This window comes from Desmodus rotundus, chromosome 13 (genome assembly GCF_022682495.2).
Source record: "Desmodus rotundus isolate HL8 chromosome 13, HLdesRot8A.1, whole genome shotgun sequence".
In the NCBI taxonomy this organism is placed as follows: Eukaryota; Metazoa; Chordata; class Mammalia; order Chiroptera; family Phyllostomidae; genus Desmodus; species Desmodus rotundus.
Genome location: NC_071399.1, coordinates 30,498,350 through 30,516,811, shown reverse-complemented (window position 1 = coordinate 30,516,811; position 18,462 = coordinate 30,498,350). Strand labels below are relative to the sequence as shown.

The 18,462-nt window shown below is 42.8% G+C and overlaps 1 protein-coding gene across 2 annotated transcripts in view; it reads left to right on the top strand.

Annotated features, from left to right (window-relative positions):
- The window catches only part of COL4A2 (collagen type IV alpha 2 chain), a 183,858-nt gene that overhangs the window by 31,173 nt on the left and 134,223 nt on the right, over positions 1-18,462 (top strand). For both annotated transcript variants that reach the window (XM_045186661.2, XM_045186660.3), the window contains exon 4: positions 15,388-15,468. In XM_045186661.2, the coding sequence (XP_045042596.2) occupies positions 15,388-15,468 (81 nt within the window). The remainder of the gene's footprint in view (positions 1-15,387; positions 15,469-18,462) is intronic.

The following is an 18,462-nucleotide window of genomic DNA, read 5'->3' as shown; positions in this document are numbered from 1 at the left end:
TGAAAAGGGGGAGCAGATAATAAATGCGCTCTGTGGTCCAAGGTCTGAGAATGTCTGGTCCAGTGGTTTCCCAGTGTCATGGGCAGTCCGGCCTAAGGATGTAATTCTGTGCAGCCACAAACCAACCAACAATCCTCATATAAGTTGACTTCTGAATCTGACAAGTCAACCCTTTCCAAAGACTTTTTATTCTAAATTTGTAAAAGAGAGGGTAAAGGGGAGGGGACAAGAAGACTTGGAGATAATAGTTATGCAAAAAGAAAATATTCAGTTCTGTGGCTCTTTTAGTGAAAGTTCAGGTTTGGCTCCTCCCCCTGTTTGTAATTTTGTCATAATGTTAGGGTTCCATGGGCAGCATCTTCTGAAGGGTGGTCCCCCTAGCCCAGGAGCCCAAAAGTCCACTCCTACAAGCTAATTCCAGGAGAAAGCAGAGCACTCCTGTAATTCATGAAGACATTTTGATGTACAAAGAATTGTAAATGGACAGAGAATATTTAAAAGCTCCTCAAGCCTTGACTATTAAGTGGGCTCAAAGCCAATCCAGCTTCTGGGTTGCTCCAGTCTGGCAGGCGTATGTGCAACCCCTCATTGTCTTCAGGCTTCCTTACTGCTGTTTTCTGCTGAGTGACCTTACGGGCACCACTGGCCGGGACTACAAAGGACTGCATCCCTCATGACTCTATTAGGGCATTTATGGGTTGCTGCTACCAAGGAGAGGAATATTGTCTATTAAGGGCAAAGACTTCAGTGAACTAGAGGAAGAGACACTGGCCTCCGCATCAGTGCTTGACTGTTTATGGTATAGCTGTAGCTCCTGGCAGGAGTTTCCTCCCAAGGGTGGTGCTGTAGGAAGCTCTGAATCATGACGAATTCGGGAAAGGAGTATGACTGCTCTACTTTACACATGTCTGTCAAGAGGGAAACAATGGCAAGCATTGCCTTAGAATCAGACTCCTATTTAACAATATGTCTAAACCACCAAATTATGGAGGGATCATGCTCACATACTGTTCAACCTTAGAATGTCAAACCAACACCTCTCCACACCCCTGCTTTCTCCGCACTTGCTCCCAAAGCTCTGTATTCGCTGCTTCCTCCCACTTCTCCATTGGTAGTCAGGAAGCCTTTCTGCTCAAGAATGGGTGTGAATATGAGACTAACTCCAAAGAACATCAGATTAGATGGACAATTCTTACCGGCACATAGAAAGAACTGGAAGCATGCTTTAAATCAGTAAGGCAAGTTCCTTGCAAATAATCAATCAAAATTCAAGTTAAAACGTAGTAATTCTGGTAAGAATTACTTTCCAGTCTGTGCCCACATACTCCTTTGCACACAGTCTTATGTACTGTGCTGTTAAGTATTTATTACAGGATTGATGAACTTGGAACCTCCGAGGGGCAAGGGTCCTGTCTATGTACCTCTCAACCTTGGTACTTAGTACTCGTGACCAATGGTGTGCTCTCAAAGAGGATTTCTAGAAGACATCTTGCAGGGAGTATCTGTTCATGAAAACAACATCATTTACTTGTCAAGTAGCAAAGCGAGGGTTTCAGATTTGTGTAATGGAATACAGTTTTAACTGCACCAGACTAGATTGCTGTGTCAGTACTGATTTCTTCCTTCTCCATCTGGAGAGATTTGTGCTTTATCAGTCTCTCCTCGTTTCCAGGTCCGTCTTAGGGCCATAGTACCGACATTTCCTGGCTTTTGTTGTACTGTGGCACAAACTCTGTTTTGAAAGGACAGGAGCATAATAAAAACGGATATGAAAGAAGGGCCAGATGACATCACTGAAAATATTTAAGGAAGTCCAGTCTTTTGCATGTTTATAATCTCAGCATGTTAGTTGTTTGTAATATGATAAGAGCACTTTTGATACATAGGGATAATTACAAGCCTTGTTGCTCAGACAGTATTCATGAATTTTTATCTTAGGCTCATAGTGACGGAAAGAGAATAGGAGGTCTTGGTTTGTGACTCAAGTGACCTTAACTTATTTGTTGACCTTGGGTACAACGTTAACTGTAGTCAAACTGCTTAAATTGTACCTATGCCAGCTATTCACTGAATTAAAAAGGGGAAAAAAAATAATCCTATCATTTAAGATAAATTAGCATACTAAATTTTCCCTCTCAAAATCTTAACTCAGAGAAATATATGGAACTTAAAGTATCACCTTGCCAAAGTCCATTCCATAAGCTCCATACAGATTCAGCATTATATGACTGCTCCTTGAATTAAAACCTTAAAACAATCAAATGTCTCCATAAACAATAATCTTGCTGAAGAGTGAAAATATCGACGCTTGCTGTGTCACCGAATTGGGACTTTGAGTGGGGAAACGGGTAGGCATCTTCCCCTCTGTGAGTGAAACAAAAAAAAAGTTAAGTACATGAAGGGCAAACCCTTTCTTCCATGTGCCAGGCTGTACTGAGCTGATACCATGGGTGTATCTAATTTCCTCCTACCAACAACCCCACAAGGTAGGAATGGTAGATTCTACCCATTTTGCAGATAAGGAGACTGAAGGACTCATGGGATAAGGATGATTTGCAAAGCCATGGCGCTGTGCCACCAGGCCTGGAGCCCAAGCACCTCTCTCCAAACATGGCGCCATGGAGAGCAAACCGAGCACATCACAGTGGCAATGTGCTCACCTGACTAAAGCCCAGAAAACAGGATCACGACACTCTGGAGTCCCGGGAAGATGCTATCCTCTTGGAAAGTCCCCAGATTCAGCATGGAAACACTGAATGCCATAGTATATGACAGAATGCTAGTTCTGAATTATACTTATTGATGGAGGTGCGCTCCAAAACTTGATAGGAACCTCGTCCAGAAAAAAATTTAGTATTTGGTAGGTTGATAATTGCAGTTACTGATGTGCGCAGTCCCTGAGTGTGCAGCACAAAACCACAAGAATTAAAAGCCAACAGCCTGCTGGGGAGCAAAGAGAAGCACGGGATTAAAAATTCACTTTAGGAATATACAAGGGGATTACCCACGCACAAATAATTGAGTGCTGTATGCACTGATTGGGACTCTGAGATGGAACCACTGGCCCCAGGAATGTGCTTCTGCCGTGACCTAGAGTAGTTTTATTCACAGACCTTTCTTCCATTGTAGAGATAAAATTGCTAATGCTAAGCTCACAGCAAAGAAATCCTCGATCACTGCTAATATGCAAGGGCATACATAGATACCTTCTAAAAGGTATGATTAACTTGGCTAAGTATATATTGGAGAAGAGCAGGGCAGAAATTCAAAAATTCTACCCCAGAAGCCAGGCCATCAGGTATGTAACGTGGTTGTGGTTTTAGTGTGGACTTCCACTGGCCTCAGAGTCCCCAAGACTTTGACTAAGATCACTCTCGAGTTTATAGAGATGAAGCTACTTGGATCTAAATCGAAGCCTGCCCAGGCAGACTGCTGGTATTCCTTGCATGCCAACACAAAACAGCACCTGTCTTGCCTGGACCAGTCCCTACCAAACCAGAACAGAAACCTTATTGTATTGTGAAAAACTATTGCTAAGTCTCTTTCCATTCTTTTGGGATTTTCCCCCCAAATTTAGTATAGGGAGGGGGCTTGGGACAAAGCTCTCAAACTAGACATACATCTCTGCAATAAATAGCTTCAAGAGATGTATCTACTTCATTTCTTAAGAATAATGTTAAATATTCACTCAGGCTCATGCCAAGAACATACACATTTTTATTCATTGCCAGAGAATACCAAGAACTGACATGCTGCATAAATTAAAAAAAAAATTGTGTAGGTAATGTGTGAGGTAATGCCTATGCTAACTGAGGTCTTGGTAGACTGTCTCGCTAGCTGAACAGGGCACAAACAGACTGGCTCACATATGTTCGAGGGCATTTATTCTATTCTAAATATAACTATGAAATACTTTCCTGTCTGTGCACTGTAAGACGGAATATCATAATTATATGGGTCGTCTCTTGAACAAGAGTTGAAGTCTCCTGATGAGTTGTTTTTTCAACACCAAGACAGAACAACATCCCTAAGGCTATAAAAATGACTGAATGACAATAACCTCCAAAAATAGTCTTTAATGTGCCCAATTTTCTTATTATTTACTTGGTGAGAATGTTGACACTTGACTATATAGCGAGTAAGACTATTGAAGTAGAGTCTATTTTGCTATGGTGCATTTTCTCTAACTCAAATCTGCTAATAAATTATTCCTGATCAACAAAGAATGATGTCAGTATAAAGTGGAAGTCACGTTCATTCATGCATGATGTTTTTTCCAGCGTGTTGTTTGCAGACCAAGTAACAGGATAGCTAAAAGCAAATAGATTAATTAGCACAGTGAGCACAGCATGCTGTTGAAGAATTTAGCTCTGTCCCAGATACCCAAGTCCTCAACCTCCTTTCTCCTGGCTCAGATAGGCCACACATCTCCCCAGTAGTTCTGATTGCGTGGTTCTTCCCAAGATTTGGCCATGTGGCCCTTGCTCTCTGCAACTTAACAATCATAACACTTCTTTACATCTGTTAAGTCACTGCCTTCCCTCTTCTTTAAGATAAAGCACTACATTTACTGTAGTATGTTTTTACTCACTGGAAATTTTACATATCTATTCAACTGTGGCATTATTTTTACTGGGGTTATGACTAATTTTATTAGTACCCTGGTTACCATGTTGCTAGGTATTGAGTCGTCTGCCTACAATACTATTTTCCCCATACACCTTTTTGGTTCAGTGTGTGATTTTGAAGAATGTGAGGGTTTTCGTGAATAGTCATATATTGTGGTTTAGCAGGAACACCCATACTTAAAGGGAATGAGTAGGGACAAGATGTGAAATCAGCACAAGTTTGACTTTCCTGTTCCCGTGGGTGAGTGGCGGGTGTGTTTGAGTGTTTGAGTGGGTCTCAGCTCTACAGACAGGCGAGGAGAGGGTGGGAGGGAGAACAGTCCAGGCTGAAAGCACAGCTTGTACAAAGGCACAGGCTTTGGGGAAGATGAGGGCCCTGAAGTGTCAATGATCAATGCATTAAAAACCCATTAACATTCCAACATTGTGTGAAAACATCTTATTAAGGACTCAATTGGAGTTGAAAGAACAGGAGATCAAAAGGGACAGAACTCAACTGACTGGTATCAGGCGAAGCTAGGCATCCTAGTCCAGGAGACCGATGTGGGTAAAGGGATTGGAGGATGAGAAAACACAAAGTATATTGTCTCTAGAGAACAGAGTGTGATGTGGGGTTTAAAGTAAAGGGCTAACCCCAGCAGGACATATGTTTCCATCTAGCTGGATGCTATGGACTAAATGTTTGTGTCCTCTGAAAATTCGTGTTGAAATCCTCACTCCCAGTGTGATGACATTTAGAGGTGGGGCTTTTGGGGATGTGATTATAGCATGAAGGTGGAGCCACCGTGGTTAAGATGAATGCCCTTGTAAAAGAGACCCCACAGAGTTCTCTTGTTATCTCTTCTCCATGGGAGGGCACGCTGAGAAAGTGCTGTCTGTGAACCAGGAGGCAGGCTCTCACCAGACCCCACATCTACCAGTGCCTTGCTCCTGGACTCCCAGCCTCCAGAACTGCAAGAAATAAATTTGTGCTGTAAGGCACCCAGTCTATGCCATTTTGTTATAGCAGCCTAAACAGACCAAGATGCCAGGCGTAAGTGATTATTAAGAACATGAACGACGGCAGTCTGTATTAAAAATGGAGAAGGGTGACTTCTGGAAACTAGTTTGTGGACAGACCCACCCCAACAAGTGCATGACTGTGTTAAAATGATTTCAAATAGAAGCATCGAGTATCTGACATTTGTGTGTGTGTGAGAATGCACATGCAAACTCTGTTGCACCGACTCCTAGAAGGCACTGACGTGCATAGTGACTTCAGATTTGCACACTCTGTGGCAACTTCGTCATGACCTCAGGAGGAGAGGCTTTAGCAATGAGTGACCAGACCATCTTCCCGGGAGATCCCAAACACGTCAAGACACACCCAGCCAGGATTTTGCACCCTGGCCAACATGCGCCACAGTAACAGTGGCCAAAGAGCATTACAGGAAAGTGAGAGTTGGGTTGGTGATGAGGGGCCTTTGTGGAGAGCAGAACAGGCTATTTCGAAATGCTTGAACGGAAAAAGAACTTGTTCCCACTGAGACTTGGTGACTGTTTCATTTGTAATTCAATACTTTGGAAATCCCAGGTTTGTGATCAACCTTTGGAATAGAGTGAATAACACCAAATTCAAAATAAAATTCAGCCACAGATGCATAAGCATATCTAAATTGCAAGGAAAATCTTCAGATGACTTAGGAGCTGACACTGTGGCTGCCACAGTGGGTCTTGTCGGTGTGATGAACAGGCTCCTGAAGGTGAACAGGAATTAGAAATAGAAGGGCACCGGTACCAGAACTCAGATGAGTTAGACGTTAGATGATGGAGAAGAAACACCTTAAAATGGAGGCAAGTCTTACTTCAGACAGGACATTTTTCATGCTTCAAGATGAAAATTACCTGCATTTCATTGTGTCCTCACTTGGCTCTATGCCTACACTTGAGGATGCCTGTCCTGTTACTGTCCAGGTGACCCCAGCCTATACAGTCACTGGTTTGTGCCTTGCCTGACTCCTGGCCACAGCCACATGCCCCCATGTACCTGGATCTTCACTGTCTAGGTTCTAAGTTTCTAGACTAGATGACTCAAGATGAAGCAATTTTAAGTCTCCACCCAGCACCTAATAAAGGAACCTAGCAGTGCGACCTCAGCCTATCTCCCATGTAAGTCAGGTTACTGCACTGACCGAGCACTGTGAAAGGAGGGAGGGATGCCTGTGTCACCTGCACTTGGAGTGGCTTGTTATCAAGTGTCAGAACCTGCACCAACCCCTACTCCTACCTATGCCTGAGCATCTAGGAGGCGTCACCGCCTTCCTCACAGGTGAGGAGACACATTCATATTCTGCCTTTGGCCTCAAGAGGAGGAGAGTGGCCTGGGAAGAATTGGTCAGGGCAGAGATGTGACAGGAAATGCTACGCCCCCTTTTCCTAACCAGATGGCCCACTTGTCTTCACCTGCAGGCCCAGGCCCACCCACACTCTGAAATCATTTCTATCCCTTGGCAAGGTATTTCTCAGGAAGCATTGGCTCATACAACCTTGGCTGGGTTTCAGCTCTCATTGCTGTGTCTGGAGGTCTAGGCCCAGAGCTAGGCCTGTGCCTGATACTAACGACCCTTAGATTTGGATGGTGTAAAAGACTTCATGAAGTACTTTATTGAATCATCCCCACAGACCTAGGAGAGAGCTACTGTCCTCGCTTTGCACAAAAGGCACTGTAATTTGGAAAAGTGAGGTCATTTCTCTGCTAAGATTGCCCTTTGCCCTATCACGGTTCTCCTGGTCTACCTCATTCCTACCCTCCGACCTCACACACTAAGTCACGCCTGCTAGGGGCCTTCCTCATCCTTGAGTTTAGCGATTTGAATGAGTCTGTCATTTAGGCTACTTTAAATGTCACAGGTATAAGTGACGTAATTTGAGAAAACATTTTAACCTTGGCCTTTGGCCTACCACGTTCTCTGTGCCTGCCAGCAGCCTTCCCAATCTGGTCCAAATTCCTGAGTTGTTGGGGGTTTTTTGAGCCAATCCTACCCAGCATTAAAGGATGGCTGTCATGGGTAGGCTTGTCAACAGGAAAATCTATTTGGAAAACACCCACCCTAGACTTTGAGCTGCCTGAAAGGACAGAGGAGAAGTTAGCTAGTCATTGCTCATAAAAACATGTAAGTATGCAAGTATAAAAATCATGTGGCTTGTTGCTGATGACTCAGGTGAGGGCACCCCACGCAATGCCTTCTGGTTATGTCTGCTGCGAAGGGGAGCCTGGAGGAAGAGTGATGTTATCCCTCAGGTATTCACCTGGGAAAGAGCAAACGGATGCCTGGAGGACATGAAGACTGTCATCCTAGAAAGACCTGCAGCTCATCATCTCTCATGTGAACTACTGTCATGCTTTCTAACACAACCTCCTACCATCCCCCTCCTTCCCCCAAACTCCCAGCCTCATGAGAACAGGCAGCAACTCAGATTACACCGCACTGGAACTAGTTGGCACTCAGTACAAATCCATTGTAGTAGTTCATTTTAAATGGATGAGCGTTTTTTGTCCATCTGTTATTTCACTGCCTGTAAATGTGGCGATTTCAGGACCATCTATTGTAGAGTGAACACATTTTCTTTGGATGCCCTTGAAATGCCATTAAACAAAGGAAACTGAATTGGCTGGATTTCCCACCCAGTTAGTTGGGAAGAAGGGTTTTGTTCTGTGTGGAGTGGCTGTGATCTGCATTTCCTCTGCCATATACTTTGTCTTGCTAATACTATGTTGGAATTATTTCCTTAATTTCTAAAGCTGCATGTGCGGAAATGGCTTATATTTCCTGTTTTGATAAACTAATACAATTTTACTGGGAACCTTGTTCTCAAGCTGGCTTTCTTCTTCATCAGCCCCTTTTTGGATTAAAAGGATAATTCTAAAAACTCTTGCTTGACTGGACTTGTGACAAAGACTTGCATAGATTTTTTTTACCTTAAATATGAAAGAAGATTGTTTTTTCGCACTAAGAAATGTTTGTCTTTTATGTCGGTTAGAATGGGTTATTCAATATCCCTCTGTACAGGAAGTTTGGGTTAGGTGCTAGGGGCAATCCAATGGTAAAATATCTGTAAATTCCCTACAGAGACTTGCTCTTTGGCTGGAGGTATATTGGCTTTAAAAGACTTTCTTGGACAAGAGGTTTCTTGGAACATGTGGAAGACAAAATATTCTTTGTTTTAGGACAAATGAGTTTTGTTCTTGCATGTTCATATAAATTTGATTAATACTCATTTCTTATGTGCAAGCTGAGAACAATGGCAAGCATTTTTTTCATTTGTATATTGCATCAACTTTAAATGATATTTACATCTGCAGAAATCTGCGTATATGTCCATGGATTTGTTCTTTTAATATACATGGACACTTCATGCTGGTATGTAGAGAAATAGCTAGTCCTAAGGAGTATATATCTTTTATGTGTTTTATTTTCTGGCATTCAACTTGCTATTTAAACCTATTTTTAAATGTCCTAAATAGGAGGACAAATCTGCCATTGGGAGTAGTGACAACGAGCAGTTTTCTTGGTGCCCACAAAGGAGTACCCCTTTTCACCAGGCAGTGGAGGAAATGGTCTCTAAGGAAAGTAGCATGATACTCACTTCTCCTGGTGCCAATAGATTGCACAAATAGGATGCAGAGCCAGCAACATGCGGGACCGGATGTTCCCTTAATCTTGCAGCTGCTACTATTGATCTCTGCTCTGACTCTTTACTGAATTCCATTTATAGATGGCAGAGCGGAGTCTCTGCTGGCAGCCAGAGAGCCAGTGGCTTGAGAAGTTTTGTACATGACCCTGATAGATTCCTGGTTCGGGAAGCCAGATGGAACTCAACTTTCCTTAAAAGATTTCATCACTTCTGCCAGAGACAAAGGACTGGCCATGGAATCTAGATTGTGCATCTGGGATGATTTGGACATGTCTAGGATGAACTTAATGCCCATGCTAATAGATTTCCTTTTAAATCTTTCTAAATGTGATGATGCCAAGGTTCAGATAAGGTTCCAAAGCAAAGAATCCCTGTATAAAAAGCTAACCAAGAAATCTCTTGTTCAGAGCTCTCTACATTGCCCCTGGAAACCATGTCAGTTGCATTCCATTTGAGTAGGAAATGATCCAAGGTTTCTAGAAAATGTATCTTATGCCTTAACATTGCCAAATGGCTCTTAAGAGATCCAAGTCATTTCCGATTCCTAGACTTTCTAATAGCCCAGCAGTGCTGACTACCAACTCAGGGCAGAAAGAGTCTTAAAAGGATATTTTGAATAAGGACTTTTTAAGGAATTTTGAGGACTCAAATTTTTTTGGCACTTTGATTGATTAGAAGCTCAGCAACTGTACTCAGAGCTTCTCTAAACATACCACAGGTGGCTGGGGTCAAAGGCAGCCTGAGGGCCAACATTCATCTAGGACAGACATGCCTGAGTCCATTTTAGGCGTGGAACACATTGAATCTGTAGGAAACACTGCTTCCTATTCCACTAAAGGAGATTGCTCAGGGGTTTGCAGTTTTCCCATGGTCTCTGAACAAAGTCTCTTCACAATGCCAGGCCATTAATCTAGTGCAGTGCTCCACAGACTTCAATGTGCTTCCCTGGAAATCTTGTTAGAAAGTGGGAGCTGATCCAGTAAATTTGAGGTAGGGTCTACAATCCTAACTATTGCCAAGGTGATGCTGATGTTGCACCCACACACCACACTGGGAGTAGAAATGGACTAGATCATAGGTGGCAGACACAAGGCCCAAAGGCCGAATCCGGCCCTCCACCTTCTTTTATCCAGCCCAGCACCTTGTTTCTACCTGGTGGCAGGGCTGAGCTCTTGCTTAACTATTAAGGAGTAGTTACATTTACACAGTCCTAAAATTACATTCGTCCCTTCGAAGGCAACTGTGAGGCTGATGTGGCTCCCAGTGAAAATGAGTTTGACACCCCTGGTCTAGATGAAGAACCTCAGCATTTCAAGCATGGATTTGTTGATTACCTCTTTAATGTTGTGTCTGAGCCTCTGCCGCTAACCAATCAACCTTCCTTCTCTCTCTCTTCCTTCTGAGACACTACTTTCAGGCAAATATTTCTCAAACTCTTTGATCACCATACACTCTCTCTCTTTCTCATTTCTTTCGTGTCCACGGCTCTCTCCACTCCACTCTTTCCCTTGCAAATATTACCTGTTACAAGGATTACCCATTCCTCATCTCTTCCAGATGTACATCAGAGACATTCCCGGTCTACTATGCTTCTCATGTTTAAGCTGCTTTCTTTCCATCCTATTTTCCAAAACTTACAATTCACATTTATTGTTCAAACTTGATATCAGTTCCATAACACTTTTTGAGATGTCCAAAGCTTACAGTGACATTAAAATTAATAACCCTTTCCCTGAGTCTGCAGTGCCTCTCCCCAACTTTCTTAATTGGTCTACTTTTTCTGGAAGGAGCAGATGAATGCAGTGGGGCCTAGTCTTCAGGTTGATGGGTGACCAGATAGCTGCCAAGATGGGAGCACTTGCAGGTCTTCAGTGAATGTTCATTTATCTGTGGAAGAAATTAGTGATTAATACCTCTAGTCGAACTCCTTCCACAGTTTGGAAGTTAGATCCTCAGTTTGAATCGGTCAAGTACCTTGGTAGCAACTGACATGACTTCAGTTGGGCAAGGAGGGCCGAGGATATCCCATACCTGTGGACTGTCTTTGCCTTGAATTATAAAGTGGCAGTGGATTGACATTGACTCCTGAGACAGGAGTTGGGGGATCCAGCTATGTAGGGGCATCCTGAGGGTTATAGGAAGAATGGATTCAAATTCACTCCAATTTAAGATGCTCCTGATTCCCTGATGATAATAATCTAGAGGTCTTGCTTTCCTAAGCATGGAGGTAAGTGGTTCCCTGTCTGTCCCCTTGGAAATAGCAGCAAGGGTCTCAGGTCAGACAGCAGGGAGATTATTCTTTGTGAGGTAGGTCTGTAAGGAAAAGGGAGCACAGTAGAGCCCAAGGGAAAGAGCCCTGGCTAAGGTAGTCTGTTACCTGGTATGATTTTAGTGGCACTCACGATAATTTAAATTATGTAGGTTTCATTGTATGTTTCCTTAATTTTCTTGTCAACTTGTTTACATGATCTATTCCCTATATTATGGCCATGGCCCAGCACAGTGCATCACCCAGAGTAAACATTCAGTGAAGAATGAATGAATGAATGAACGAACGAACGAATGAATGAATGAATTTGCAATGTGTAAGGGCTGATGAGTTATCCCCAAGACCGCTTCCAGCTGTCACATTAGTTTGGACTTGGGGGAGTTAGGTGATCTCTCACTGGTGCAGCTGAAGGAAAGTGTGCCCCTGAACACTCAAAGCTGGGAAGCACATGGCACAAGCTCCTTTGTGGTCCCAGAGGCTGGATGGGAGAGTTTCTGGGTGAATATGAGGCCACTGGACTTGTGCATGTTAGATTCAAGCATTCTCCAGGGGGTGGGAGACCTTACAAGTTATCATTGATCTTTAGCATAATTGGTCTCATTAGGCCATGTGCCCTTTTCTACTCTGGGATGAAGGACCTCAGAACAAGGGGGAGAGTTTGGCCAGCTCAGGTTAATGACTGGGGCATGATCCATGACAATGGACACTCTTTACAGGGTCCATGGGATCCTCCTGGCCCAGTGATCCACAGGGGGCCTTAGAAGAGCAGGGATTTGGAATATTGCTCTACACAGTGCTACCAATAGGAATTCAGACTTGAAGTGAGAAACTGTTGGAGGATTTAATTGATGTTTATGGGAGAGCCTGACCCATACAGGTGAGAGCATGCTTTCCTCGGTACTCTGAAGTTTAAGATCTCAACAGGGCCACCTTTGAGGGTGGTGGGCAGACTCTTGAGGTCAATGTAGGCTGGAAGGGAACCAGTCATCTTTATCAAGGAACTGACAAGAAGAAGGATCATGCTTTGTCTTGTGAGTTGTGTTGAGCAATAAAAGCAAGGGTAGACTCAAGGGCTTGGAGCATTGGCAGTGGTCGGTGTGAGCTTTTAATATTCTTCTATTTGGGAGTGGGGTGGGGGTTGGGACACAGACATGGGTTCACACACTCCTCATCCAAGGTCCTCAGAAGGGCATTCATGTCCTGAGACTGTTCCAGACCCCAGGTCCCATCAGGGGAATGCAGAGGCTCAGGTCTGAGACTTGTTCAGTCTTTAAGAGATTTCTAGAACACATGCCCTTCCCTAATAAAGTAAATACTTCTGTTCATCCTGGAGATCTGACATTCCAGTGTGTGGTACTTAGGGCTCTTGTCAATGTTGGAATTCATAAGAGTCCCTCTGTAGTATACATAAGATGCTGATGGGAAAATACACACGAATCCCACATTATATAACACAGACACATACACACATAGGCAATACATATGTGTGAGGCTGGAATTCCATGACAGAATTGTCTGTGGTTTGTAAGGTGTAGAGGGTTACCTGTCGATGATGTATTCATCACCTCCTGAGACAGGGTATCTGAGCCACTGACACATAGTTGAAAAAGTATTGAGACCAGGAGTTATCAGTCCTTCAAGTCTTACCTCCAAAAGCAAAGAAGCACTATTAAATTTTGAGCAGGTTATGAAGAACTCATTTCTATAAATAAATCCAGTGCGTAGCTTAAGCCTAGAATAGAGACTCTGTTGGATCAATTTGAAACCATTAAAATCATTTCAAACATTGATTTATATACAGAGATTTGGGAAGTAGCTTTAAAATCAAAACTAAAAATAGCATGTAAAACACCAGTTGGAGAATATGAGTTTATGCTTCTCCCATTACATTGATGAATCCCCCTCCCCATTCCAAACAACTGGTAAATGAATTATTGCATGAGCCAGGGACACCCGCCAGTGTACCTATTCATGTCACAGTCGTATGTAATGCAAAGTATAAATATGGCAGCCCATCTAGACTTCCCTCTTTGGGGCTAAGGGCAATCCATAAAACCAAAGGCTTAGCACAGAGCTGGATTTATAAAAATCAAATATTCAAAATAATGGAATTTAATAATGAGCCCTACTGTAAATAAACATTGAAGCCATAAAAAAAGGCAAATACCTAGAATTATATTTTGAGGGTATGAAAGGATTCTATACGTGTTTTGCATTGTGGAACCGAAGCTGTTCCATTACCTTACTCAGGCCAAAAAGATAACCAAAAGGAGATTTAAAAGGCTTTCTAGGTGTTGGTTTCTTTACAGGATTTGAGATTTTCAGATTTTTTTTTTAATTCTCTAAAATAGTGACATACTAGATTAGGTAAAGAATTATAATAAAAAACAAACAAAAAGTGAAACTTTCAAATGAGACCTCTCTACAAAGAGAACATGGAGTAGTTGTTGAGGTCTAAGGGAAACTCTGGCCAGGTGGTTTCGAGTCCAAGTTCACCTGTGTGCCCATCCAAAGTTGCACGTTCAGGAAGGCCATGCTAGTGGGAGTGACAGAGGCGGACAGGTAAAACACCTGCATTTCCATGTACACCTCCAGTGCCGCCCCAGGGACGATGAGGATGCTAGCATGGAGAGCAGACAGGAAAACCTGCAGAGGGAGTTCCCACGTTACCATCCTGTTTAGTCACTGAGACTTAACTCAGAAGAGAATGGAAGGGTTTGGCTGATGAGAGGTGAGAGAAGAAGGCCGACCTGATCTCCTGCTCAAAACGTTTAATACTGTGAACCCCGTCTGAAAGGAAGAGCTCAGACACAGTCCAATCTCCAAGTCCATATTTTACCTGAAAAACCTAGATCGAGGACAAGAAACACCTTTTTCCCCTAATCCTGATTGGAATTGTCCAGCCAGAGAACTCCCTCAGGTGCCTCACTAAGCTCATTAAAGAGTTATACCTCATGTATGATAAAAAGTTCTATTTTGCCACCCCAACCTGACTAAATACTTCTCCCTGCACCCTCCTCCTACTGTACATGAGCATTGCTTGCAGAGTGAAGGGAAGGAAGTGGGAAGGAAGTGGGATCACCGTGGATGTCATAGTACCTACAGCGATGAGGGCTTGCCATCCTATCACGTGTATTTGCAAGTTCTGCCTCCTCATTAGAACTCCCCTCTCTTTAATCCCCCAGGGTCTGTGTTGTGGGATGGGGGCCCAGAATTGCCTGCCCTATTTAACTTAACCTTGAACAGCTCCTCCTCTAGAATGCATCGCCCACATTTCCAGGCAGAATGAAGGGCACTTTCCATGTGCCTGGACTTCCTTTTTCATAGTAAACCTCTTAACACAGAGTGTTAGTATGGGTTTACTTCACACAGAATCCCTGTGACTCAGGGAATGTTCTCCTTGGCCTTCCACGCCCAGGGCCTAGCTTGGCATTTGGTACTTAGTAGGCACTGAAAAGAGGGCTATTGGCCATGGAATGGACAACACCAAGGGTGGCCCTAATATAAACTATGACTCTGGATGATAATAATGACATGCCATTGTAGGTTCACAGATTTTTAACAAATGTCCCACTCTGTTGGAGGAATGTTGAAAATGGGGAAAACTGTGCATGTGGGGGCAGGGGTTGTATGGGAAATCTCTGTGCCTTTTGCTGTGGGCCTAAAACTGCTCTAAAAATTAAAGTCTATTTGTTTTGAATGAATAGATAGTTGTTACGAGTTGGAAGTACTCTCAACAGAGAGCATTATGATATGCATTGTAGTTGACAATATTTTACATAACTTTTTCTTTGCTTTGTGTTTTATTTTTTGCAGGGTGTGAAGAAGTTTGATGTGCCTTGTGGAGGGCGAGACTGCAGTGGGGGCTGTCAGTGCTACCCTGAGAAAGGAGGGCGGGTAAGTCATCGCATCACAATAAACATTGTGTTCCTTATACTCCTGTTGTAAATGAAAGTGCCTGAAGTTGCCTGATCAAGTCAACTGCACACTTTCCTAAGAAATATAATACAGGCATGTTCTTCTCTATTGGAACAAACAATAATATAATACAAAATTGAATCAATTTATACTACTTCCTTAATAAATTAAGAATAATGCTAACTATCTTAAGCATCTTTTCACTTATTCATTGTTATGAATATGTATGTCTGCATATGTATAAATAATGCAAGTATGTTTTATACTTAAATATGTTTTATAAAAGTATTACGTAGAGAAAACAGTTGTATTCATACTGCAATATAGATATTCAAACTAGAGGGCACCAGCCTCATGCCAATGAGAATCACTCTAACTTTTTTAATTATTCTTCTCATTTCCTGAATATCCTTTATGTAACCCATTTCACAGAGAAGAGAAGAAAGGTCACCCCAAATCATTGTAACACCTGGTAGAATTTGAACTGATACAGGGTTTAATATGTTCAGTCAGAGTGACCTGTCACTCTGTTTCCATCAAAGCTGATGTTTGAGTCTTGGCATTACTGATCTTAAAAAAAGATACTGTTTATACAGAGTCCAGCACAAATAACACCACTTTTTTATTACAAAATCATAAGCATGTAATTCTGTAACATAACAATATCATACTCAAGCACTTCGTGTGACATTTTAGGGGAAATGTGCAAATTAAAACTATAAATTATTACACCCATATTATTACTCTACCAACCACACTCAAGCAGGCCTTACTTCTGCCAGACCCTGTATATATGTTTAAGCCCATGTCAGTGTGTGGCAGTGTGAGCAGCAGTATTTTGCTTTATGACAGGGTCTTTTGAGTCTTTATGCTTTGGAATCGCATTTTCCTCTAGGACCCGTGCTTTCCCAATGCCAGGATGTTAGAGGCAATTGCGAATTCTTGCCCGCATTGCCCTGTCTTTGGAAACAGAAATTACTGCAGTCCTCAGGTATTCCAAATGAGTTTCACTAGCATGAATCTTGAAATCAGTTTCTCAAGTAGCCATTCCCCATCTCCACCCCCCCAGGAATAAGGACCATCTTGTTGGAGCTTGGGCTCTGTGCATCCATCCTCTCCTTCCTGAGCCCCCTCCAAAAATCAAATAAGTCAACAGTCCCCAACCTTCTTGGCACCAGGGACCAGTTTCGTGGGCGACAATTTTTCCATGGACCAGTGGTTGCAAGGCTGGGGGCCGGGTGCTGGACAGGAGACAGAGCGCAGGCAGTAATTCCAGTGACGCTTCCCTCCTTTGCCTGCCACTCTCCTGCTGGGCAGCCCGGTTTCTAACAGACCACGGACCACCGTCGGTCCATGGCCCAGGAGTTGGGGACCCCTGAATTAAGTAACACTTGTAATAGGGAACCCCTTTATAAATGTGATGGTTGTATTTAATAACATGTGACTGATCGTTTTTTAATAGCAAAGGTCACAGTTGAGGAGCTTCTTGCCACTAGATCAGAGCTTCCATCCCCGTGTGCTGTGTTCCTCATGAGTTGTAATCCTCAAAACAGTTTGTTGTCATCATCTTACTTATGGGCTCCTCTGTTTGGGAGCGGGGACTTTTTACACTTTAGGACTTTCTAGCTAAAGTTCCTTTATCAGCATTTAACAAGGATATGTATTTTTTAAATTATGAAAGCCATTCCATGAGATTTAAAATCCCCTGGGGTCCTTTGTTACAGATTTCCCCAGCGGTGGTTCTGGAGCAGTGATGAAAGTGTCTGACTGCAGAGTCCCCCCTCCCTAAGCACTTGCTGCCCTTATATGGACACAGGGAAGATAAATTAGTGGTGTACAAACATCTGGGAGACTCGCCTGTGTGGGAGGGAATTCGAGTCTAGAGGGACTCTACATTCTTCTCCATGTGATCAGCCAAACAGGACCCAAACAAACTGAGGTTACTGGGTCCACACTTTTCACTCTGTACAATTATTTATTTAATCTAGAACCAATATATTAACATTTCCCATGATGATCTGCAAGAATTTTGTTCCTCAATAAAACTTGCTCGTTCTGATTATTTCGATAGATAATACCACCTACATAGCAATATACTCTTTTAAAAATGCCAAAGGTCTTTTCAAAGAGGTTATTAAAAGGAAGATTTATAAGGGTCGCTGGGTCTCTCTAATATAGTAAGTTTACAGTACAGTCATTGAAACCTTTTTATGTCCCATTATCCCTAATTAAGAAAATACCTCGAGCCTGTTCCTGTACATTGTTGACAAGTGAAGTAGAACACCCTCTGGCTGGCGTCATGAATGTGAGCACTCGAGAACCTGGTGTGGGCTTGGCTTGCCTGTATTCAGACAGGTTATTAGTACTGATTGAATTAAGTTGAGATTTGGCAATTGTCTGAGTAGTTTGTTTAAGAGACAGAGCCAAATGATACCCCTGTGGGGCCGGGCCTGCAGGACCCACTGTCTGTAGCGTTCAGATGGCTGTTCTCTTCACATTGCATCGTGGTTCACACTGCCGTCAGTGCTGGACCGAGACTCACACTGCCCTTGGACCACACAGATCCAAGCTGGTTGGTTTAACAGCCAGTACCCATTGTGCCCAATTGATTCAAACGTGCTATTGAATATTAATCAATAAGACGACAGAAATGACTCATGGTAAAAGGTAAGGGAAAGACCTACTGAGGAGAGATAGATGATGCCCTTTGTCATTTTCTGTGGGGTAAACCTAGTATATTGCTGAAGATATGTATTGTTAGGACAATTGCATATGCTTCATTAAATATTTATTAAGATGTAATGTTAATTTCAATTCCACAAACCTATGTATATTAAATATGTGGTAATTAACAAGTTTACCTAAATGTGTTCCTGTAGAAAGCAGGGCTATTTCTGCCTTACTTGTGGCTTGATAGTATATTTTTTAAGCATAAAAATAGCAGTTGGATGGCTTTTGCTGTTCAGGGAGCTG